Raw genomic sequence first — 23,246 nt, 5'->3', positions numbered from 1 at the left:
TCTTCCCTTATATATACAAAGTCCCTCTCTTTTCACTTTTCCTCTTCCCCCATAAACTTACATTATGTCGATTAAACGCGCCCTCTCCAAGGCCATCAGAGGACAGTTGGGAAATGATGATGACTCCTCCGGTTCTAGCAGTCGTGCTGCCCTGCCACCCAAAGTTCGTACCAACCAATCTCGGTCCGGTTCCCCCTCCGCATCCCCTCGTCGCAGCATTCTCGGCAGCTTCCTACGTGATAAGAATGAATATATCTCTTCGTCTGATGATGTCTCGGACGATTCCTCTACCGGTGCCCTGAGCAAAAATCAACAAAAGCGGTTAGTGCGTCAGCACCGTCAAAGCGAACGCAGTCGTCTCAGCGAGGAGATGTTCTCCGAGACCGACCACCGCCGCAAGGAAGAGGAGATTGCCAAAGCTGCAGCTGAGGAGACGCCAGAGATGAAAGCTCGATATGGCGAGCTGCCTTTAATGCAGTCGGCCACTCGACCACGAGAATTGCGGACTCGCATCGATGACATAAATCTTGCTATGGAGGGGCAGCAAGTGTTTTTCAACGCACGACTGCATGTCATCCGTCGGATGAGTGCGAAGCTAGTGTTTCTGGTATTCCGCCAGCAGCTAGGTACCTTCCAGGGTGTTTTACATGAGCGGAAAGGGGTCTCGTCTATCGCCATGGTCCAGTGGGTCGAGCACCTCCGGGTGGGCTCTTTCGTCACGGTCCGCGGAACTATACAGAAGCCCGAGGTTCCAGTGATAGGCTGCTCAATCCATGATGTCGAGCTGGCCGTTGACTCGGTTCACCTCCAGGTTCGTCGCGAGGAACCTGTTCCCTTCAGCGTCTACGAGGCAGAGATTCGGACCAACGAAGAAGATAAGGCCGAGGGCCGCCGCAACCATATTCCTGACCGGACACGTTTGGCCAACCGAATCCTCGACCTTCGCACAGCAACTTCGCAATCTATCTTCCGTGTTCAGTCCGCAACATGTAATCTTTTCCGTTCTGCCCTTGACGACCGCGAATTCATCGAAATCCATACCCCGAAGCTGCAAGGCGCAGCCACCGAGTCTGGAGCGAGCGTCTTCCAGGTCAATTATTTCGGCCGCCCTGCATTCCTCGCTCAGTCTCCTCAATTGGCGAAGCAGATGGCTATTGCTGCGGATTTCGGCCGCGTCTACGAGATTGGCGCTGTTTTCCGTGCCGAAAACTCCAATACCCACCGTCATCTTACCGAATATACCGGACTGGATATTGAGATGGCTATTGAAGAGCACTACCACGAGATGCTTGAGACCCTTGATGCTGTGATTAAGAATATTCTCAAGGGTATCTACACCAAGTACCGGCGCGAGGTTGAGCTTGTCAAGCACCAGTTCCCCTCCGAAGATGTCGTATGGCTAGAACAAACGCCAATCATTCGTTTTACCGATGGTATCAAGATGCTGAACGACTCAGGCTGGCTGAGTGAAGACGGCGAGCCGCTACCGATCGATGAGGACATGGCTACCCGTGATGAGATTCGCCTGGGTGAGCTTGTTAAAGAGCAGTATGGTACCGACTACTACGTCCTTGACAAATTCCCACGCGGTGCACGTCCCTTCTATACGATGCCCGATGCCGAAGACGACAAGTACACCAACTCATTTGACATGTTTATTCGTGGACAAGAGATTGTCTCTGGTGGTCAACGTATCCACGAACCCCACATGCTCGAGGAAAACATGCGTCGTGTGGGCATCAACCCGGATGATATGGAGGAGTATCTTGAGGGCTTCCGCTGGGGTGCCCCACCTCACGCGGGTGCAGGAGTTGGTCTGGAACGTATCGTGATGCTTATCCTTAAGCTGGGAAACATCCGACTGACATCATTGTTCCATCGCGACCCCAAGAGTCTGCCTGCAAAGCCTGTCTCTGAACAGCTCCGCCACCCAGAATCATCGACCGTTGAACCGCCGTGGCACCGCGATCACAAAGCTCGGACAGCTACGGACCTCAGTGAGCTGCAACCCCTGGAACATCTGGTGGCTAACTACGGCGATGCCACATCAACCTCCTGGTTTGATGACCGCTTCAAGATCTGGCGTGATATGACCACTGGTGCAGCCGTTGCCTACGTGCCTAGCTCTAGCAACTACGCAATCATCCCCGGTAACCCGGCCTGCGACCCCAAGCAGTACACACGCACAATTACACAGTTCTTGCAGTGGCTACGCCGCGACACTAAGTTCAAGCCCGTGTGGATCCTCTGTTCGCCTGAGGTCGAGACTATCCTTGGCGAGCGACTAGGCTGGCGCAGTTTGTCCTGTATCGCCGAAGAGCGCGTTGACCCATCGCGCAACCAGGCCGCTTCTGACGGCGAGATTGCACGCAAGCTGCGTCGTGCCGAAAGCGAGGGCATCAAGCTGGTCTCCATGAACCAAGGCGAGATGGTACCAGACGACATCCGCCAGAAGATTGACGATCGTATCGCCGAGTGGCTGTCTAACCGCAAGGGCACGCAAGTTCATCTGTCCCAGATCCGCCCATGGTGTGACTCCGAGCACCGTTGGTACTTCTACGCTCTGGACAAGGACGGTGGCATCTGCGCCTTCGTCGCTTTGGCTATGCTATCTCCTGCCCACGGCATGCAAGTCAAGTACAGTCTTGATTTCCCCGGCGCACCCAACGGTGTTATTGAATACATTGTCACGCATGCAATCCAGACCGCTGCTAAGAGCGGCGTCAAGGGCCTCACATTTGGCGCTGGCGCCACTTCCCAGCTCACTGCTGGCCACAACATGCATGGAACCAAGGTCAAGATGCTGGAGCGTACCTACGAAACCCTTGCTAAGCAGTTCCATCTTGTGCGCAAGAGTGAATTCCGTGCTAAGCTCGGCGCTACAGAGGACCCGCTGTACATCTCCTACCCGTCCCACGGTCTGGGCTCTAAGGGAATCCGCGCGATCCTGAACTTTTTTGAAGATTAAGATTGAGCTACGTTATTTGAATCAATGGCTGAGCCATTAATGGAGCTACGGTTTAACGGGAGTTTTGTGCGATCTTATTTGATCTAAATGACAACGTGCGGGCTTCGAGTAGACTGGCAAAAATGTCAATCGGATTCTGGGAGACGCATAGACAGTGGAAAGATTAGAGAGAGGAGAGGGGAGCGTTTGTTGACCTGCAGGCTGCGGCATTACCTCTTGGCTTTTGTTTTGCTTTTAACCTATTGCTGTTGACTCTTATATATACTGGACATAGTTTTGTTTTGTTTTTATTCCCCATTCCCGTTGCTCATTCTGTATCTAACACCCTCGGAGCCATGTACCTGATTTTTGCAGATTCGGCACTTAATTGATATTGTTATGCTATCTAAATTCTGCCCTGTAGATCTCCATCATCTAGCCTTGTTTGCTCGCGTCTATAGTCTTACACTGGCTACACAATCTTGCCCTTTTTACTCTTCATAACTTTGCTCGCATTCATTCCGTATTAGTGGACTTTATTGGATCATTTCCAATTCACTAAACTTTGTCATTGATGCATACCATTTTTGTGGGTATCGCGAAGACCTTCCAGAAGGGTGGAGTATACAAGTGCTCGCAACAAAGGCCACGTTATATATACACAGGGAAGCGAAGAAATATATCTCGATAATATTCCCTACTCCGTCTATACTGGTTTTAATCGTACATCTCCAAGAAAAAAAAAAACAAACAAACGCAAAACCCATACCATCCTCATCTCTTCTTCACTTCCTCCAAAACACTTTGCCTCCTAGCATCATTCACAACCCTTCCAACCTCCTTCACAGCCCACCTCCCCAGCACCACCGCAAGAATAGTAACAATTACAATCCACCCAGCAGTCGGCACCAACGAGCGCGGGAAAACATTGAACAAGAATGGATCAAGAATCAAGTCCACCGCCACGGGTGGAACATTCTGCATCAATGCCTGGTCTGTACTGAAATAATCTGCTGCGGCTTGCACATGCAGAAACAGGACCGAGTCCCTGGTCGGCGCAGGGTCGAGCGGATCTTCGCTGCTGTGTGGACTGACACGGCGCGGGATGGAATTTACTTGAAGATTTGTGTCTAGTGTTGCGAGTCGGGCTGCTGCGTACGTGCTCAGGGAAGACAGGAGGCTTTTGTCTTCGATTTCTTTTGGCACATAGGTGGTGAGGGTGAAGGTTGTTGGTTGCTAGGGGATATTAGTTATTTTATATGTGGGAATGGGTATTATGTGTATAGAGAGAGAGAGAGAGAGAGAGAGAGAGAGAGAGAGAGAGAGAGAGAAGTGTGAAGTGTGGGGAAGGAATTGGTGGAGGGTCTTACAGTGGCTAGCCAGCACACTCGTACCTCGTACCGCTGGCCCGGGTTCAGGTTTTCAAGGAAGAACCACGAGTCCGTACCGCCGGGTGTAGCGGCCATTGGGAATGAGGCATTGAGGCGAGTGCGCACCACAGGGCTCTGTGGTGATAGACGCTCCAAACCTAGGTCGTCGAGATCTGGTTCCTCAGAGGGGACGGCTGCTGGTGCTGGTGCTAGGAAGATGGTCTTTTCCACGTTTGCTTGTGCCAATGATGCGAAGAGAGGGAGCATGAGTCCTAGAGTGGGAAGGGGTTTGATATGCATGATGAGAGAGTTGATGTTCTGCTGTACAATATAGGCAGATTTTTAGGATTGATGTTTTAGAGATGTCTTATTCTCGGCTCATGACGAGATTCAGACAGTTCACGTTAATAGCGCTGGAGCTCAATTAGTATTGAACATGCCATATTGAAGGGAAGTATATACAGTACCGGAGAGTGTGTCTTAGCACTTTGATATGGTCGAATGGTGGTTCGAGGGGGGTCCTCCCCGAGTGGATCCGAACTTTCGATAGCTCCAACGTCGGCCAACACCGCTATGTCAACACCCCTTGAGAAGTTGACTACCTAGACACTGGATAAAATTCTCATTTGAAATTACCCGTATAGCCATTTAATGAAATATATTCTTTTTTAATACTATATTCTCTGATCATATGTTCATCACGTGCCATCACGAGATCACTACGAGGCGGTCAGTAACCGCTGCTCCTCACCGGGAAAGGGCCAATCAAAGGGCCCAACGCGACCCAACGAACGGATCAACAACGAAGTTCCCCCCTGTACAGCACAGACGTCTCCTCCTCCACAACATTTCTGGTTGACTTTGTTTTCCTTTCCATCTTCTCGTCCATTCCTCCATTCTTCAGGTACGAACACCCCCGCCCCCTTCCATCGTGCATCTCCGTGTCAATTTGACCCTAACCGAGTTTCAGACCGCCGCGTTTGTTGTTTGGGTTTCCGTTTTCCCCTCCTGATTTTTTAGCCTGAAAAAACATCGACTCGATCACAATGAGAGAGATTATCAGTTTGAACGGTAAGTCAACATCGTCCATCTATTCTGCTCGTCAGAATTGATATATTTTCTTCGGACGCGCTGACATGATTGTCCTCCACAGTCGGCCAGGCCGGTTGCCAGATCGCCAACTCCTGCTGGGAGGTAAATATCCACACCCATTGAGGGACAAATCTTCGGTAAACTGACAGCATCGATTTTTTAGCTTTACTGTCTGGAGCACGGTATCCAGGTATGTTGAAATTCCAATTAAACTCGTGGTGGCGCCCAATCTTCACTCGGGCACCCGTACCCCCTATTTTCTTGCCGGGAGGTAAGCAACCCGCGACTAACATGGATGATAGCCCGATGGATTCCTCACTGAGGAGCGCAAGAAGGCCGACCCCGACCATGGATTCAGCACTTTCTTCTCTGAGACTGGTATGCAAAAACCGATTTTTTTCAATCCTCTTCCCCCGCCTTGATGTGCGAAATTCCAAAGCATGGTTTCCTAACATTCCTTCTCCCCAACTTCACAGGCCAGGGCAAGTACGTTCCCCGTACCATCTACGCCGATCTCGAGCCCAATGTCGTCGATGAGGTCCGCACCGGTACCTACCGCTCCCTTTTCCACCCCGAACAGATGATCACCGGTAAGGAGGATGCTTCCAACAACTACGCCCGTGGTCACTACACCGTGGGTAAGGAGATGATCGATGAGGTCCTTGACCGTGTCCGTCGTGTTGCCGATGCTTGTGCTGGTCTCCAAGGTTTCTTGGTCTTCCACTCCTTCGGTGGTGGTACCGGTTCCGGTTTCGGTGCTCTCCTGATGGAGCGTCTGTCCGTCGACTACGGCAAGAAGTCCAAGCTGGAGTTCTGTGTCTACCCCGCTCCCCAGAACGCTACCGCCGTCGTTGAGCCCTACAACTCCATCCTCACCACTCACACCACCCTGGAGCACTCCGACTGCTCCTTCATGGTCGACAACGAGGCTATCTACGACATCTGCCGCCGCAACCTCGGCATTGAGCGCCCCAGCTACGAGAACCTGAACCGCCTGATCGCTCAGGTCGTTTCCTCCATCACTGCTTCCCTGCGCTTCGACGGTTCTCTCAACGTCGACCTCAACGAGTTCCAGACCAACTTGGTGCCTTACCCCCGTATCCACTTCCCTCTGGTCGCCTACTCTCCCATCATCTCCTCCGCCAAGGCCGCCCACGAGGCTCACTCCGTCACCGAGATCACCTCCAACTGCTTCGAGCCCAACAACCAGATGGTCAAGTGTGACCCCCGCAATGGCAAGTACATGGCCACCTGTCTGCTCTACCGTGGTGATGTCGTCCCCAAGGACGCCCACGGTGCCGTGGCTACCCTCAAGACCAAGCGCACCATCCAGTTCGTCGATTGGTGCCCTACTGGCTTCAAGCTCGGTATCTGCTACCAGCCTCCCCAGCAGGTCCCCAACGGCGATCTTGCCAACCTCAGCCGTGCTGTGTAAGTTTTTCTCCTGATTCTTTTGGGTCCTAGAACCTGATTACAACTTTGGTACTAATTTATGATATAGCTGCATGCTGTCCAACACTACCGCCATCGCCGAGGCCTGGTCCGCTCTCGACCACAAGTTCGATCTCATGTACTCCAAGCGTGCCTTCGTTCACTGGTACGTTGGTGAGGGTATGGAGGAGGGTGAGTTCTCCGAGGCTCGTGAGGATCTCGCTGCTCTTGAGCGTGATTACGAGGAGGTTGCCTCCGACTCCATCGAGGGTGATGAGGAGCTGGAGCCCGAGTACTAGATTAGCCATGTTTTGTGACGGGCCTTCGTGACTCTTCATTGTTTCACCTCTACGGGTTGGCTTGGGGATCAACGCCGAGTCTAGAAGTTCGGTCTTCATGCGTCTATTGGGCTTCTTGCAAATAGAAGGGAACATAAGTTTTTGCTGCCAATGATTTTCTGGCTTTGTTGTTCGATATATCTTTAATATCCCTGAAGCAGCGATGAAATTTCCCTTCGTTCCATCCAACTTTCGGGTTTCTACATACGTATGTCATTGTTATTACTCTCTCAAGTTCTCCTTGGATCTTATAAAGTGTGCAAATTATCAGTAGGTTGGTTGACTCGAAGTGTGCTCTCTCATAGTCGGAGATTGAAGAAAATGTCCTGGGCACCAGCGTTGATTATGCAGCATATATATAAGTTTACACTATACGAAGTCCAAAAAAAGAGAGACAGTGTATCATTATTGCATTGACCACTTTTCGGGGCATAAGAGACGAACCAATCCAGTCATAGTAAGTATGATCCTGTAAGTTGTCTTCGGGGTCGTAGGGATTGGTACACAATACCTGGACAGCAATGGCTGCTTGTGTCTCAGGGGCAGCAGTTCATGTACTACTGTCACCAGCCAATATCTGAAACATCTATTGAGGATTTCAGGGTTATTGTTGATGCTGCCTCCCGTTTATGGCACAGCACAAAGGTAAAAGAAAATGAAGCATGCCAAGAGAGCATCAGGGACTGGTTGGATAGACGCAATATATTTAACAACATTAAATTAGATAGAAGGGTCTCCTTATAATCCCTCTATTCTCTCATCCTTCGTTCATGCAATGTCTATAGTTCCGGCGTTTTCTATAGTATTCAGTTTATATGGGATGGCGCCTCTGGGTACACCGTATGGAGCAATGTTCTAAAGAGTTTCACCTTTACTTTTGGCTTGCTCACTAGAGACTTTGTTTTTCTCCTTTTTCCTCTCTCCCCCTAGCTGGGATACCTTGTGGAAGTCCTTGTCTTGGATGTATACAGAACTGAGATTCGGAAACCAACCCAGTAACAACTAATTACCTTGGCTCAACTAGAATAATAACATGTATTTCAATTAGTAGACTCCAGTATTTACCAACCTCTTTCAATTTGTAGTTACAAACCCACGCCCCCTGTTAGAACGAGACAACGTGTTGGGACCCGGATGGGCGCTAGATGGACTGACCGCCTTGAGAACCCCAGGAACCTTCCTTACGACATCGACTCCAGCCACTTTCTATCATTCTTCTTGAACTTAATTTTTTTCCTTGGAGCTCGAGATTTATTCGTATCTCGTGTCCTTACAGTCTCGGTCAAATATTGCGCTTCGCCCATGCTTGTCGCCTATTCAGACTAAGCTGACAGCATCCCGTATCTCCAACTTGTCCCCCAAGGCCCCCAACTATTGTGAACTCAGTGGAAGGCGGGGAGTTAAGCTCCTCATAGGACACAGCAATGGCTGATACCAGTGAGTGATACTAAATACTCCTTGTCAGACCCAAAACGAATTGCAGGAGAGCTTCGGCGCACTTTAAGGAGACGGCCCGCGGACCTCCGTCATCACTACCCCCTCCCCTTCATACACCCGCGTTCTCTATGCGCAAGCGGAGCTGACGGATCGCAATCTTCTAGCACAACGACACCCGAATCTCCACCTTACTCCGGAGGAAAAGCGCGTCTTCTTCCAGCTTTTCCAGGCTGCTGATACCACTAACCTCGGCGTCATTACTGGCGAAATCGCCGTTCCTTTCTTTGAGAAGACTCACCTATCTCCGGATACTCTCGGACTGGTATGTGGATATAGCATGGATCTTGGATTGCAATAATAGGAGTCATGGCTAATTATTGGTTGAGTAGATATGGCAAATTGCGGATAAAGAGAACAGGGGCCTCCTGACCCCGTCTGGCTTCGGTATTGTTCTGCGATTAATTGGACATGCCCAAGCTGGCCGTACACCCTCCGACGAGTTGGCTCTGCAAAGTGAGTGGTGTTACCTTGAAATAAATGAAACTCACGCTGATCCCGCATCTGCATCATAGGTGGCCCTCTGCCTCGTTTTGACGGAATTGTGGTCGATACGACGGCAGGCATCCCGGAATCGGGAACCAAAAGCCCTCCACCTGGAGCGAATGGGCCTATCCGTGTTCCTCCACTTCAGCCGGATGATGCCAACAAATTCGTCTCGCTGTTCGAGAAGTCCGACGTCAAGAATGGAATGATCTCAGGTATGTTGTTCTTCACTGCCTAGAAAGTGCCACTACATCTAACACGTCTGCCGTTTGATCTATAGGTGAAATCGCAAAACAGATATTCGAACGCGCCCGCCTCCCAAATGAAGTTTTGGGCCGTATCTGGTTTTTGTCTGATACCAAGCAGCGAGGTGCCTTGGATGCCACCGAATTTACCATTGCCATGCATCTCCTGACGTCATATAAATCTGGCGCTCTGCGCAACATTCCAGCGACCCTCCCACCTGGTTTGTACGATGCGGCAGCTCGAAGAGGATCCGCACGGGCGTCATTTGGATCGAGACCCAATGCGCCCCCCGTCCCGGCCATTCCCCAGCAATTTACTGGCCCCCAGAGAACCACAAGCCCCATGAGCCAAGCCAATCGTTTGCCTTATGTAGGTTCTATTTCCGCCCAGGCCACCGGGGGCGATTGGTTGATTACCCCACAAGAGAAGGCCCAGTTTGATAGCATTTTTGAGACTGTTGATACAGCTAAGTTGGGACTCATTACTGGAGACCAAGCTGTCTCTTTCTTTATGAAAGCCCAGCTCCCTGAAGAAACGCTCGCTCAAATTTGGGACCTTGCGGATATCGACGCAGACGGCCAGCTGAGCCGGGAAGAATTTGCCGTGGCTATGTACTTGGTGAGAATGCAGCATAGCGGCAAGGAGCCGTTGCCACAAGTGGTCCCGCCCGCGCTCATCCCGCCTAGCATGCGCCGCCAAGTGCCTGCACCAATGGCAGCCCCCACTCCTCCCCCGGCGCCCGCCCCCGCTGTGCGGACAGCTGCCGATGATTTGTTCGGCCTCGATACGCCCGCACCGCCATTCGCCCAGCATCAGGTGCCTCAGTCTACCGGAGGCTCCAATAGTGCTTTCCAAACCCCAGGCTCTCCTTCCTCTAGAGCATCCCCTCAGACGGCATCGCACACCTTCAAGCCTTTTGTTCCAACTTCTACATTTGGCCAGAGCTTGCAGCCACAGATCACTGGTGCATCAGCTGGAACCCCGACAGGAGTTCGCTCCCCCCACCTCCATCGGATGATCTCCTTGGTGACAATGATCCTGAAGAATCAAACAAGTTGACCAATGAGACTGCTGAGCTTGCGAACTTGTCCAACCAAATTGGCTCTCTAGCCAAGGAAATGCACACCGTGCAGGAGAAGAGGACCCTTGCTGAACAAAATATTACACAAACTTCGCAGCAGAAGCGTGACTTTGAGGCACGTCTTGCACAAGCGCGGTCAATGTACGAGCAAGAAGTTACCAATTTCAAGGCACTTGAGGAGCGCCTCAAGTCATCCAAGGCAGAGACGCAGAAATTGCAGCAGCAATATGCATTGTTGGACGGCAGCCGCCAAGATCTGCAAAACCAATATACTCAAGTTTCGACAGCCTTGGCTACCGATGAGCAGGAGAATGCTAGCTTAAAGGAGAAGATCCGCCAGGCTAATGCTGAAGTTGCCCAGCTTAAGCCTGTACTCGAGAAGGCGCGATCTAGTGCGCGCCAACAGAAGGGTCTTGTTGCCATTAACAAAAAGCAACTGGCCACCGTCGAAGGCGAACGGGACAAGCTCCAGGGCGAAATTGACGGCCTGGCTACGGAGACCCCACAGTATACCGACGAGTCTGCGACACCAGCCAGCAGTGTACGGGATGTTGCAAGCCCTGCTGTGTCTACGGCAAGCCAAAACACAAACCCATTCTTCCGTCGAACAGGCAGCTCGAGTGAACAGGCACGCTCCCCCGATGTTTCAAATGATCAGCAAAGGGCATTCGACAGCCTCTTCGGACAGTCATTCGCAGCTGTCCCTCCTGCCGGACCACCACCCACTTCGTTCCGCTCCGAGTCGCCACAAGTTGCAGTCGCATCTCCTGTTACATCTGCTGTTACAACCCCATCAGTCTCTCCTCCTCCTGGATCTTTGCCTGGTGCATTCCCTGTTGGGCCCTTCTCTGAGCCACCGCCTCCGAGTCAGTCCCGACAGATGACCCCAAACTTCCTACAGTTCAATGATAATCAGTCTGTGACTTCATCTACTATGGTCTCGCCTCCTGCTAGTCGATTCGGTGGCCCTGAACCCTCTGGATTTGATACGCTTTCTCAGGCGGCTACCAGTGACAATGGACATCAATCAGTGACAGAATCTAGCGACTACAGTCGTGCACCAACCTCAACTGTTGGAGCTACCCCGGCACGGTCTCCGTTTGACGAAGAAGGACAAGAGACCTCTGCTAGGTTCCCTGAGGTCCCAGCCGCAACTGCTAAGCAGCCCGAATCTGCAACATCCCCTATCGCCAAAGAGAGCGAGGTCGAAGCCAGCAAGGACCTAAGCTTTGATGAGCTGTTTGGCAGCAAGGCACACAAACGGTCGGAATCCCAGCAAGGTAACGACTTCGAGGAGGCGTTTGCTTCTATGAAGCCTGTAGCTGGAACCGAGCGGGCAAATGGAGCTGCATCAGCCGGTCCATCCGAATTCCCCCCGATCCAAGAGCTACACCATGACGATGACGAAGACGAGAGCTCTGACGACGAGGGTCCTATGGGGTTCGATGACAACTTCACGCCTCCTGCACCGGTTGCCAAGAAGGAGACCCAGCAGGATTCCATTGACGCTGCTCAACTCGCTGCTTTCCCTGCCCCGGGAAACTCAAACAACCCCCCGTCTCTCGAGGCACAGCAGAGCCCTCCAGGGTATGAAGCCCCCAAAGAAGATAACGTTCACATTCCTCCTCAATTCGATGGCCTTTTGCCCGAGCGCGTCGATCCCACCGCGGCGCCGGATGCGCCTCATTCAGTGGACCACGCCACTGGGGCGCCAGTCGTGAGCAATGAGACCCAACGAGACTCTGTCTCGGATGCCGCCATCCCCCCGGTGGAGCGAAGGTGGGAGGACCGGACTTTGAGGCGGCTTTCGCGGGGATGAACCTTGCACCCGCGGCCGAAGTAGATGACGATGACGACGACGAGCCGCTGAGTCACGAAGCCAAGAACACGACGGATTTTGACTTCTCTTTCGACACTCCGTCCCAAAAACAGCAGGCTGTCTCCGGTGCCGATGATAGCCAATCCAGCTCCTCTCAGTTCTTCGCTTTCGATAACAACGTTCATGCATCCGCTGTCCCGCCTGTTGGATCGCCCAGCGAGGGCGAGCCAAAGCCGGCTTCTCAAGAATGGGACGCTCTCTTTGCGCCTCTTGAGAACTCCAAGCCCGATACCGGTGACGACTCGAACGGAGCGAAATCCAAGCAGCCTGGATGGGCTCTGAACAACGACACTGGCGAAGATGATCTGATCCTTCAACGGCTGACCGGCATGGGCTTCACACGGGATGAGTCCTTGGATGCCTTGGAGAAGTATGACTACAATCTTGACAAGGTAAGCTCTCTTCCGCATTAGGTTTTGCACTCAAACTGACTGAAGACTAGGCTGCGGACCACTTGACTTCGAAGACTTGATTATGACACCCTCCCTTTTTCTCACTGCACATATCTCTTACATACTTCTTGTTTCTGCGCCTATGTCTCTCATTCCTTCACGGAAGCCCCTCGACCTGATGACCAATCTCTCAGTGGCCTCCTTTACATCGATGTTTCCCTTCGTTTCTCCAGCGCTGTGTATATCGTTTCCTTTCATTTTCTTTCCTTTTGTTGCGACCAGATTGGTCTCCTATGGATCCGGCTTTTTGCCCAATGCTATTAGCTCGGAACTGAGGATTTTGGTGTGTCGTGTTTGTTGTCTTTGCCTGTGTAGTGTAGTTTACAATAATCCATAATCGAGTTAAATATTTTCATCTCTCTTGGTGTAGCATACGTATACACCGGATTTCAGGGCTACCCAGACCTTGATGAATATAAAAGTTAGACAGCCCACGAAAATAATGTAAGCAGCAAGCTCCCCCTTTCTAGTTGCAATTAGTCTGTATCATTTGGCCCAGACATCTTCGCTTTTGGAAAACGATTTCAAATGTGGTTTATAGCGAAACCCCCTACTCGAAACCACCGTGGGATTCCGTGCCACAGTAAAATCTGTGACATTCTTAAAATAATCTATATTCTACATTTTGTGGCTAAGTCTTCTTATTCCTAGCCACAGTGCCAGTAAGGGGGGGGGGGATCTAGAAGAAAATACATCCGAGGAGTATCTAAGAAGACTGCTCAAAATACTGGCCAAAAGCCATGACAAAGTCGCATAAATGGCCGACTATTCTTCTCTGCGGATGTATTCATGTAGACTGACATGGGTTTTCACAAAGAAGGTTGAAATTATTGTTGAATTCCATATCAAGTACTGAGAATGAACTAGGATTCTTAACAACATGCAATCTAACAGGTTGGGTTTCCTTTCAATATATTCTATATCGCAAGCCCCAGATATCAAAAATACAGAATTTGCCGTAGACGCGAGAGTCGTTGCTGAACTTCCATTTCCAAGCGCCTCATTTCCTCCCTATTAGCAGTATCGGGGGATTGCAAGACGGGTTCATTTGATTTGGCCATCGGATCTTGCCATGGCGATACAGTCATAGAGCCTTTGGCGGATAGGTATAAACCAATCGCTTGGTTCTGTCGCTCGATGAGGTAAGAGCATATCTGCACAATAGAGACGAGCTGAATATCACCCAGTGCTGTCCTCTCGGCCCGATTGCTTAGCTTTGCATCATGCTCGAGAATATCTAATACTGAGATATAAATATTCATGAGTGAGGAATAACAGCCGATGGAGAGGCGGCAGATGACGTTATCGAAGGGATTGGATTCCTTCGGCGATGGCATCGTGGTTATAGGCATAGCTCCGACCTCCGGATGTAGATCTCGTAGAATTTCTAGCATAAAATGCGAGTCGGAGAAAAGATAGTAAAGCACACCTCCAGGTGTTTTGATATCAGGCTCCTGTGTTGGTCGGCCAGTTGAACATCGCGTCGACTCAAATGAATCGAAGCCAGTAGAGCCGTGGGCAAGCCACGAGGCAACCGAATCAAACGCAGTAGCATCTATGAGCGGCTGACTACCGATGCGAACTCGTTCGTTTCCGGGTTGGATTGATGGGCTGGCGAGCTCTTGGGCTAAGCGACACAATCTCGAGAGACGGATGCTGAGTTGGGAGAGTTGCCCAGTGACGAGGCCAGAATCAGTTTCGCCACTGCCAGTTTTACTAATACTACTTTGCGCATCAGTACATTGAGATTGTCCGAGCACATCAGGCGATGCTTGAACTGGAGCTGGGCCAGCCCATGCAGGGTCCGTGTCCTCGGCTGCACCCTTTTTGGGAAACTCCCCGTCCCCGAGGAGGCCTGGGATCCCGGAGGTAGATGAAGGCTGGATAGATTGTATGATCGATTGACCGGCTAGCGTCTTAGGAGAGGCGGGCGGAGGTGAAGTTAACGGTGGAAGTGGAGTGGATGGTGGATCCTGATCTGCGTCGATAGGCTCGTGCACACTCAGTCGGCCCTTAGGCAAGGAGAAGCTATAGACACATTGTACATGTTTGCGCTGGCAGTGCATGCATGCGCCCGTGTTTTCGGCGCCGGTACGTGCACATCGTAGCTTCTGACTATGACAACGGTCGCATGAGTGACGCATGGGTGTTTCCACCGCCGTTTGGCGTGGCATTATCAATGATTGCAAAGATAGGTCAAAGCCTCTCTAAATGCAGAGAACGATCTCTTACGTGTGGTTGAGGTTATGAGGAAATGTGTAGATTGCTTATTCCGCGGGGCAATGCGATCCACCTGGGGCATGTATAATTGGATGTCTTACCGATCACGCTTGGGGCCAAGAAAAAAAAAAATAAAATACCAAAGGATCACAGAGAAAGGACTAGTCAAATAACTCTCTAAAGATAATTTTCTAGACTTCCAAGGTCAACCTATGGGGGGTACATGGTCGCAAAATAGTTTCCCCTTACGCCATACACCAGTTTGCGCTATACTAAGTCATGACAACGACCTCCTTTCCGTCGTGGTCTTTTTTTCCCAAGGAAGAATCAAGCCCAGTATGAAAGCAGTTCCAAACATTGCGATGGAAACAGTGAGAACGAGAGAACACCGCGAGCAACAGTGCCGAGCGCCTAATGGGGGTCCTATTTCCAGGATTCACCGCTTTGATTCCCTTCGTAATTTCTAACACACTATATTTTGATTAGGACAAGTTCTCTAGTCAGCCGCTTGGGTAGTATAGGGCTTGGATCTGAATATTACGTTCGATCAAGATCGTCTTTCTAGATATAGGACAACTGCCGTATATGCTGATAATGATGTGTCTCATCCCACCCTTACTGTTACTTTGATCGTCTGATATACATTCCCATTGATAGGAATTTATTCTTGGACTTTAGTTCATATAGTCTGTGTTTTCGGGTCTGCTACCTTCGAAGGGATTTCCAGTCTCGTATTTGAACCCAGGAACATACTCTATTGATTTTGGAACACCGAAATAATGACGGGGTTTTATGGAATATGGGATATAAGAGATCATTTTCATATCTCTACCTAAAGAGTTCCAACTTAATCTCCCGGATTGTAATAGATCGAACAGGTTGCCTCAGGGCTGTATAGTAACCGAAAGGAGCCAATCAGCAATAGTCTCCACTACTTAAGCTTCGGCTACAGTTCGTGCAAAGCTTGGCATTTTGAATCTTTGGATTCGAGTTTTGATTCTATACCGTTGCCTCTTCTATTATCTAGTTAGATGCCAAAGTTTCGACAAAGGCAGAAACTGGTGTAACATATGGGCTGAGGCCAAACTTTGGGGGAGCCGTGGGGATGTCTACTGTTGAACACACAGTAGTTGCCCTTCCTCTTTCCCCAATTCTCATCTCACCTACTGCTTAGTGCGTGCCACAACACGCATTGCAGGCTTCACTTTACCACTTTCAAATACATTCGCTTATGAAACCACATGGAGCTTCTTGCACGACATCCTCACCCAGTTCCCCTGGGCACAAAATCATTAGGACCAATTTCCACTCTGGCACCATTTTCAGCCTTGATTATCTCCATCGTGCTAGTCATCATCTTCCTCGTTCGCCTCTACGTCCTCGAAGGATTTCTCATTTGTCATTTATATGGCCCCATCTACACCCAGATGAGTGAGCTGAACCGTCGAGGGTTCATAAATCACCACATCGCCGGTGTCACCAAGCTCATCATTTTGATTGTTGCCGCATACCCCTTCATCGGTGTCACTTTCTGCAATGGCCCGTCATTCAACACTCCCTTCGTCCATGGCTCAGGAGTGACCCTGGGAGACATTCTGATTGTTGTATCCCAGATGTTGATTGGTATATACCTTTTTGAGTTGATCTACCGCGTGAAGCTGTCACCCGTGGCCGTAATGCACCATATTGGGACAATCTTCATTGGCCAAGCCGCCATAGCGATCAGTCTGCGACCGCTACGCGAACCTGATTCGTACATCGAGTTCGTCCTCTGTACTGTCTGGGGTAAGTATATGGGGCCATGGAAAAACAAAGAAATAAATACTAATAAAAGACGGGGTTTAGGTGCATTCGACGCCGTTTTCGAGTTATTCCCCCACCTCGCTATAGTCCTGTACCGGATCTTCCCCGACCGCCACCACTTTCTCAGCAATCTTTTCCTCTTCTCCTGTTTCTCAACCGCATTGGGGACAGCCGCCGAGACCGTGGTGACCATGTGGCTGTTTGCAAGTACGTGGGACCGGTGGCGGCTTGCCTTCAAGGTTGTCACGCCAATTCTGCACGTGGCGTTCTCCGCGGCTCAGATCCATGGTAGTCTTGTCTTCTGGCGGATGTACCGCCGTCAAAAGCGCTTCCAGATGGAGGCTGATGCCGAAGCCAGAGATAGCAATATCAAGGGTGAGAATGAGGGCTCGGTAAATGATCGTCAGCCCCAAAGCCGGAGTGGCCAGAGCATGGAGGAGGTCAATGCTGACTTGGTCACTGTAAAATCGGGGGTCCCGGTTGTTGCTACTGTTGAGAGGTCCTGTTAGTGCTCATGTATGTGTGGATTATCTAAGACAGCATGTATAACATACAAATATTTCGTTCCGTCTTTTCAAATTTAAGAGACCTTGATAACACTCATAAGGGACCCTTCCGCTCGAGATTGTGTAATGACAAGACTTCTTTTTCTTTTTACCGGTGACAACGTTATATAGCCCTGCCTCTGACGTCGACGGGAGCGGACATGGCATTTTGATACATATTTATGCAGCCAAGACCAAACAGCCACTCCAGAACATTCTTCTCAGGCTGTTTGGAACAGACTATCCAGCTAAAAGCCTTCAAATGTGGATTTTACGACAACAGAGATTGAAGCCGATTGGTTACATTATTGTTCCAACGAATATCCACTGATCTGTTTTTTTTTTTGGTTAATTAGTTCTCTGTGGTGTAAGTCTCTTATATATTCCCGCCGGATTGCTGCGCATATCTCTCAGAATGAAGTTTAGTAACTTCAGGCATCTTATACATGTTCTCGTTGATAAACGTCACCAATAGCAAAGCCACCGATGCCAGTGTGATTAATTCCGTCATGCTCGCTAGAAGCCCTTGCCAGACCGCTTGTTCAGGGGTTTCTGGCCCGCAAGGGGAAAAGAGGAATGGAACTGAGAGTAAGCGATCATATATCAGCCGAAATTTGCCCAAGCCCTCCTAGAGACGTGCATATTTTCATCCCATCATGCACATGACATTACAGCAAGCTTGTCATGCTGCACAGAGATCATATCCAGCTTGGCTGGGTCTTTTTAGGGCAAGCCTGGAAGGGTTTGAAACCCCCTGGATAGTTCAGTCGTGGAAGCTTAGCCTTAGCTAGCTTCAGGCGCTAGGTTCAAATTTAGTGGCCCGCTAGGCCTGGGATCTCCTGGGGTTTAGGGCTGTGGAGCGCCCAGGCTGCGGGTTCATCCACGGGTGTGAACATATGTAAGTAAACGAGATCCCGTCGTTTACCTACATACAATGGTAACGTTAGAAGATTCTCTGTATATAATTAGTGTATTCGCGTTGCTTGGATTGCATGCTTGACTCAACATACTCATTCCTCCCCACTTCCAAGGTTACTGTAAAGACTATGTAGCCCGAGACTGTAGAGGCGAGACTGCATGCTGGCTGTAGATCATTCATCTCCTATGGTTTCACACGGAATTTGGGGGATTAAGCACTCCTTCATAAGCTTTTGCTATATCTGTATTTCAGCAGTTCGTTGCCTAGTGTTAATACTCTGTTCGGACGAACCCCAATACTCGAGTCGACGCCCACCAGACAACTGTTTTAAATGCGCTGCCTGCCAAGGCCGCGGCGGCGACTCGATTGTGTTCAAGGTGCCGCTTGCTCCAGAATCATTGTCGGCTAGTTCGGTCGAGGCTTCGAGGTATTGTGGTGGCCACCACAATCACCAGTCCAAAAGTGTTACTATGTCAAAACCTCAGCAGAAAACATACAATAGCAGGAAGGGAATCAAGATAATCTGTGGTAAAATTAGGTCTGTTAATCACAGTTCACCGTCCGATAATGATAGAACGTGGGTGCAAGACCTCAAGCCCTTGGGCGTGGTCGCCTCTCATGAGAAACAAGACTTCGTCCCCTTTCCATTCCCATTTCCTCCTCGATATCATAAGATCATGAAAATGCATCCATTAAAAGCATGGTCCCATTTATCATCATGAATTCATCGTCATTCACTGCAGCAATGGGAGCTTTCGAAATTTCGAAGCACCCTTAGCTGCACTTCTCGTGCTTCTCATGCTGCTTGGCCATTCGCTGCATGTCAAGACCTATGATCGGTTAGTTTCCCGTGCCAAATAGGCGAGTAGAAATTGAGTCTCTGCTAACTTACCGAAGTCTTCGCAGGAGCGCTCTCTGTCTTTCTTACGAGGACCTTTGCCGTGCATAAGGTTGTCGAACCTTTGCGAGTTATGCATCACGACGTAAGCCAATGCGTTCACACATGTCACCCCAAAGGAGAGAATCCACACGCGGAGGACAGTCAACCAGGATGTGGCTTGGCCAAAGGCACCATATGCAGCCATCAAGGTTGCAGTCAGGTTGACAGAAAGCACCGCAGCGATAAGGTAAAGCGATGGGCAGTTGGCCCAGAACGATCCAGATTCAGATCCATTGACGCGAGTTATCAGAATCAGCCAGCTCTGGGTCAGAGCAATCTCAAGGAATAAGACCTCATCTCGTGAGCCCCAGCCTTCGATCACACCTCCATCCTCGCCTTGCAACAGGATGGTGCCCAACGTCACCCAGGTGCCGGCTGCGAGAATGAACCCTAGGGCAATTGATTCTCCCCAGAGTCTTGGCTGGTTCCATTTGACGGGGGACTGAGAATATGAAGCATTGTCGTAAGCAATGGCCAAGGTCGCAACGTCAGCAAAGATGGCGAGGAGAACAACCAGGCGGAGGTCGAGAGTCTCATTCTTGATCGCTATCCAGAGTCCGAGGAAGAGTTCCAGGTGAATGGACAGGGCAATTCGGAACACGACGTATGAGTACATGCGGTGGAAAATCTGGCGAGCGATCTTGATCGCCTCGATGATGGCGGACAGGCCAGGTGCCAAGAAGACAATATCAGCAGCAGAGCGGGCCGCATCAGATGCGCCTTCCACCGCAATACCCGTGTTTGCCTTCTTCAGAGAAGCAGCGTCGTTCACACCGTCGCCGGTCATTGCCACCAGATAGCCGCGGCGCTGGAGAATCTCTACCACACTATATTTATGCTGGGGGTACACTTCCGCAAAGCCATCAGCGGCCTCAACAAAGTCATTCACCTCCGAGCCACACATAGAGCCGGCGCCAGTGACACCAAGTCGTTCAGCGTTGTAGATATTGGTTCCGAGACCGAGTCTACGCGCTGTTTCGCGTGCAATGGCCACCGCATCTCCAGTGAGCATCTTGATAGAGAGTCCCAGTCCTTGGGCCTCGGAAACCGTCTTAGCAGTGTCGTGGCGAGGGGGATCCAAGCATGGCATGATTCCCAGAATCTCCCAGGGACGTCCTTGGCGCTTTCGAGCAACTCCCAGTGCACGGAATCCTCGGTTGGCAAACTCGGTGACCTTTGCCTCGTATTCCGCGAAAAATTGATTGCACAGAGTGGTTTCCTTCTCCACTGTTCTCAGGATAGTCATAGGAGCACCCTTCACACAGATGACCTTCTCACCATCCAGGGCTTGCACATATGCAGTCACTTTCTTTGACACCGGATCAAAGGGAACGAACTCAAGAGTCTTGTACGTGACAATCTGAGATTTGGCCCATGGGTATTGGCGGAGACCCTTGAGGAACACCTTGTCGATAGCATCGATCCCGCCCTTTTTTCGAGTGGCCGCAAGGCAGGCAGTCAACATAAGGTCTTCTGCGCTCATTCCAGCGGCTATGTATGGGTCTCCCAATGTCAGCCTGTTACGCGTAAGTGTTCCAGTTTTGTCCGAACAGAGGATCTGCACTCCAGCCAACGACTCAATAGCTGAGAGATTTTGCACGATGGCCTGTTGTTTTGCCAGATAAAATGCACCAACAGCCATGGTTGTGGTGACAACAACCGGAAGACCGACGGGGACTCCGACGACGGTGATTGCAAGCGTGAACTCGAGTATCTGGACAATCGGGTTTGAGCGATAATAACTGCTGATCCAGACAACAAGGAGGGTGAAAACCACCAGAATCAGAAGAACACGGGCCATTTCGCCCAGGACGCGAGTGAAGTGGCCATTGGTATTGCCAGCCTTGTTAACCAGGACCGCTGCATTTCCGACAAAGGTATGATCACCAATGGCAGTTGCAACCATGACCCCAGTCCCGCGTTTAACAGCTGATGAAGCAAAGAGAGGATCACCATTATGCTTATCCACAGCGAGAGATTCCCCCGTTATTCCAGACTGATCCACCTGAATATAGGTTTTGTCACCTATCAGTCTACCGTCTGCCGCAATGATTGTGCCCTAAGACGAATATTAGGCTCAACTTTCTTCCTTTTTCCCCCACTCAAATTGCCATGAACTCACATCTTGCACATGAATGATATCCCCAATCACGACTTCTTCAGCACTGATATCGACGATGATACCGTTGCGAACAACCAGAGCTCTCAGGGCAAGAGTTTCCTTGAGGCTCTCGACAATGTTGCCCGCCTGGTACTCCTGGGCAAATCCGACCACGGCGTTCAATAGTAGCAGAGCACAGATTATTCCGAAATCTATCCAATCTTCCAAACCGCCGGCTAGCAAGATGGCAATCTGGAGTTGAGAAAACATTGTGAGCATATGCTTTTTCCAATGAGACTATAGTTGGCAATGGTGAATGAGCGTGCTTACCTCCATGACCCACTGGACCGGGCCATTGAAAAAGGCAATAAATTTGAGGAAGTGGTTTCTTTTCTGTTGCTTCATACGATTCCAGCCATACTTCTTGTGCCGAACCGCCACCTCTGCGTCACTGAGGCCCTCGTCGATCTTAGTGTCCAGCATATCAGCAGGGATTGGGCAAATTTCCCCGCCCCGGATCGTGGTTTCGTCCATATCAGGCTCCTTTCCGTCTTCAGCCTCCAGCTCTTCCATGAGGCAATTCAGAGATTCTTCGCTTTCTTCCTGGAAAGAGGCCAAGGGCTTCAACGTCTCGGGAAGAGAAAAGTCGTCATTTTCTTGAACCCCAAGGACGTAGTCTTTGGTTTCGCTGCCTGTGGAAGCGTACGTTTCGGATTCGGAAGCCACGTTGGGACCAATTTGAGGATGGTCTGGAGGGGTCAGAGTGCGCCTGGAACGGCCGCGTCGATCTTCCTGCGCCTTGGCACCAGCAAGCAGACTGGAACGAAACAGTCTAACTTGGTCTTTCTTCTCGGCTATCAAACTGTCGCACTGTTCACCTTGGTCTTCCTGCTCGCTGGAAGAATCATCCAGGCTGCTCAGGCTTTCACGAAACTTTCGATATGTCTCCTCATCTTTCTCATTCAGGGACTCATCATGCCGGGTATTACTGTTATCCTGATGTTCCTCCCCGGGAATGGCGTGTTTGTTCGAATGAAATAGACTTCTGTCAACCAGTTTGGACAGCAAAGTCCGCTCTCTGCTGATATCCGCGTCCGAAGTACCCAACGGGTCAGTCGAGGACTTTGGAATGAACTTTTCCAGCCTACTCGTCTGAATGGGAGGCAGCTCCGAATGGTCACGTCGCTTGAAAGGACTGAGAGATCGGTCACGTTGCTCGCTTTGAAGCACAGCTCCACGCGGTGGAAGAATAACGGAATGCACACCGTCCCCCTCAGTGTTATCTTGAGTTGGGGGCTTGTCCGGTGGATGACTCCTGAGCGGCGCGTTTCGTTGGTCCATCATGTCAGACTTGGGTCTAGCCATGATGGCGAAACGGCTGCAAAAACTGAAAGAAATCAGCAAACTGTCAAACAACAAGACACAAATACAATTCACATGTTCATACAAGAGGTGTGTGTGTCGATACATTATTGATCTGATACAACAAAGTGTGATACAAGGCAAATGGGAAGGCCACAGCGGGATGATGCTGCCCTTCGGAGAAACACACCAAGCTCTCAACAGGTGAAAGAATCACAGCCCAAGAACGTACTTACCTGAAAGAAGTGATTTATGCTCTGGCTTTAACTGATGTGATGGCTAAAGATGATGGGAGAAGGGAAAGTGTCGCGAGTGTCGCGAATGTTGCAGGGGGGAGAAGGAGAAACGCCGAGAACCGAGTGTTTATCTCGAAGGAGCGACCCTCGAGGACGACGACCAGGCGCCAGCAATCATTGAGACGCATGCCTCATTACAGACGCCAGCCTACGCCAGCCTGCGTTTTGTTCGATATACACTGTTATTTATCATCTTGTAAAGGATGAGCCAATACAGTCAACAATGGGCTCGTTCATCTATGGG

General features: G+C 50.4%; 7 protein-coding genes across 7 annotated transcripts; 4 read left to right on the top strand and 3 right to left on the bottom strand.

Moving 5' to 3' along the window:
• Positions 1-64: 64 nt before the first annotated feature.
• Positions 65-2,968, top strand: erdS (aspartyl-tRNA synthetase, cytoplasmic; the record flags this gene model as incomplete). Its single annotated transcript, XM_057231608.1, has 1 exon — positions 65-2,968. One exon carries the CDS (start codon positions 65-67, stop codon positions 2,966-2,968), a length of 2,904 nt encoding a protein of 967 aa, XP_057086698.1.
• Positions 2,969-3,721: 753 nt separating this feature from the next.
• N7447_007345 (uncharacterized protein) lies at positions 3,722-4,617 on the bottom strand (the record flags this gene model as incomplete). The annotated part of the gene is made up of 2 exons (XM_057231607.1): positions 3,722-4,183; positions 4,318-4,617. 2 exons carry the CDS (start codon positions 4,615-4,617, stop codon positions 3,722-3,724), a joined length of 762 nt encoding a protein of 253 aa, XP_057086697.1.
• A 746-nt stretch (positions 4,618-5,363) lies between these two features.
• N7447_007344 (tubulin alpha chain) lies at positions 5,364-7,139 on the top strand (the record flags this gene model as incomplete). The annotated part of the gene is made up of 6 exons (XM_057231606.1): positions 5,364-5,388; positions 5,471-5,511; positions 5,573-5,599; positions 5,712-5,787; positions 5,886-6,840; positions 6,911-7,139. The coding sequence occupies 6 exons, from the start codon at positions 5,364-5,366 to the stop codon at positions 7,137-7,139; spliced, it is 1,353 nt and encodes a 450-aa protein (XP_057086696.1).
• Positions 7,140-8,602: 1,463 nt separating this feature from the next.
• On the top strand, positions 8,603-12,836 carry N7447_007343 (EF hand domain protein; the record flags this gene model as incomplete). Its single annotated transcript, XM_057231605.1, is given in 8 exon segments — positions 8,603-8,615; positions 8,684-8,937; positions 9,005-9,128; positions 9,188-9,373; positions 9,439-10,220; positions 10,283-12,253; positions 12,265-12,756; positions 12,807-12,836. 8 exon segments carry the CDS (start codon positions 8,603-8,605, stop codon positions 12,834-12,836), a joined length of 3,852 nt encoding a protein of 1,283 aa, XP_057086695.1.
• A 918-nt stretch (positions 12,837-13,754) lies between these two features.
• Positions 13,755-14,990, bottom strand: N7447_007342 (Zn(II)2Cys6 transcription factor domain-containing protein; the record flags this gene model as incomplete). Its single annotated transcript, XM_057231604.1, has 1 exon — positions 13,755-14,990. One exon carries the CDS (start codon positions 14,988-14,990, stop codon positions 13,755-13,757), a length of 1,236 nt encoding a protein of 411 aa, XP_057086694.1.
• Positions 14,991-16,277: 1,287 nt separating this feature from the next.
• On the top strand, positions 16,278-17,348 carry N7447_007341 (uncharacterized protein; the record flags this gene model as incomplete). Its single annotated transcript, XM_057231603.1, has 2 exons — positions 16,278-16,821; positions 16,882-17,348. The coding sequence occupies 2 exons, from the start codon at positions 16,278-16,280 to the stop codon at positions 17,346-17,348; spliced, it is 1,011 nt and encodes a 336-aa protein (XP_057086693.1).
• A 1,729-nt stretch (positions 17,349-19,077) lies between these two features.
• On the bottom strand, positions 19,078-22,709 carry N7447_007340 (plasma-membrane proton-efflux P-type ATPase; the record flags this gene model as incomplete). The annotated part of the gene is made up of 4 exons (XM_057231602.1): positions 19,078-19,133; positions 19,196-21,302; positions 21,366-21,596; positions 21,675-22,709. 4 exons carry the CDS (start codon positions 22,707-22,709, stop codon positions 19,078-19,080), a joined length of 3,429 nt encoding a protein of 1,142 aa, XP_057086692.1.
• Positions 22,710-23,246: the final 537 nt, after the last annotated feature.

This window comes from Penicillium robsamsonii, assembly GCF_028829455.1.
Source record: "Penicillium robsamsonii strain IBT 29466 chromosome Unknown utg000003l_segment0_segment0, whole genome shotgun sequence".
Classification (NCBI taxonomy): domain Eukaryota; kingdom Fungi; phylum Ascomycota; class Eurotiomycetes; order Eurotiales; family Aspergillaceae; genus Penicillium; species Penicillium robsamsonii.
The sequence above is the reverse complement of the archived record's forward strand: the minus strand, read 5'-3'. Positions and strand labels throughout refer to the sequence as shown.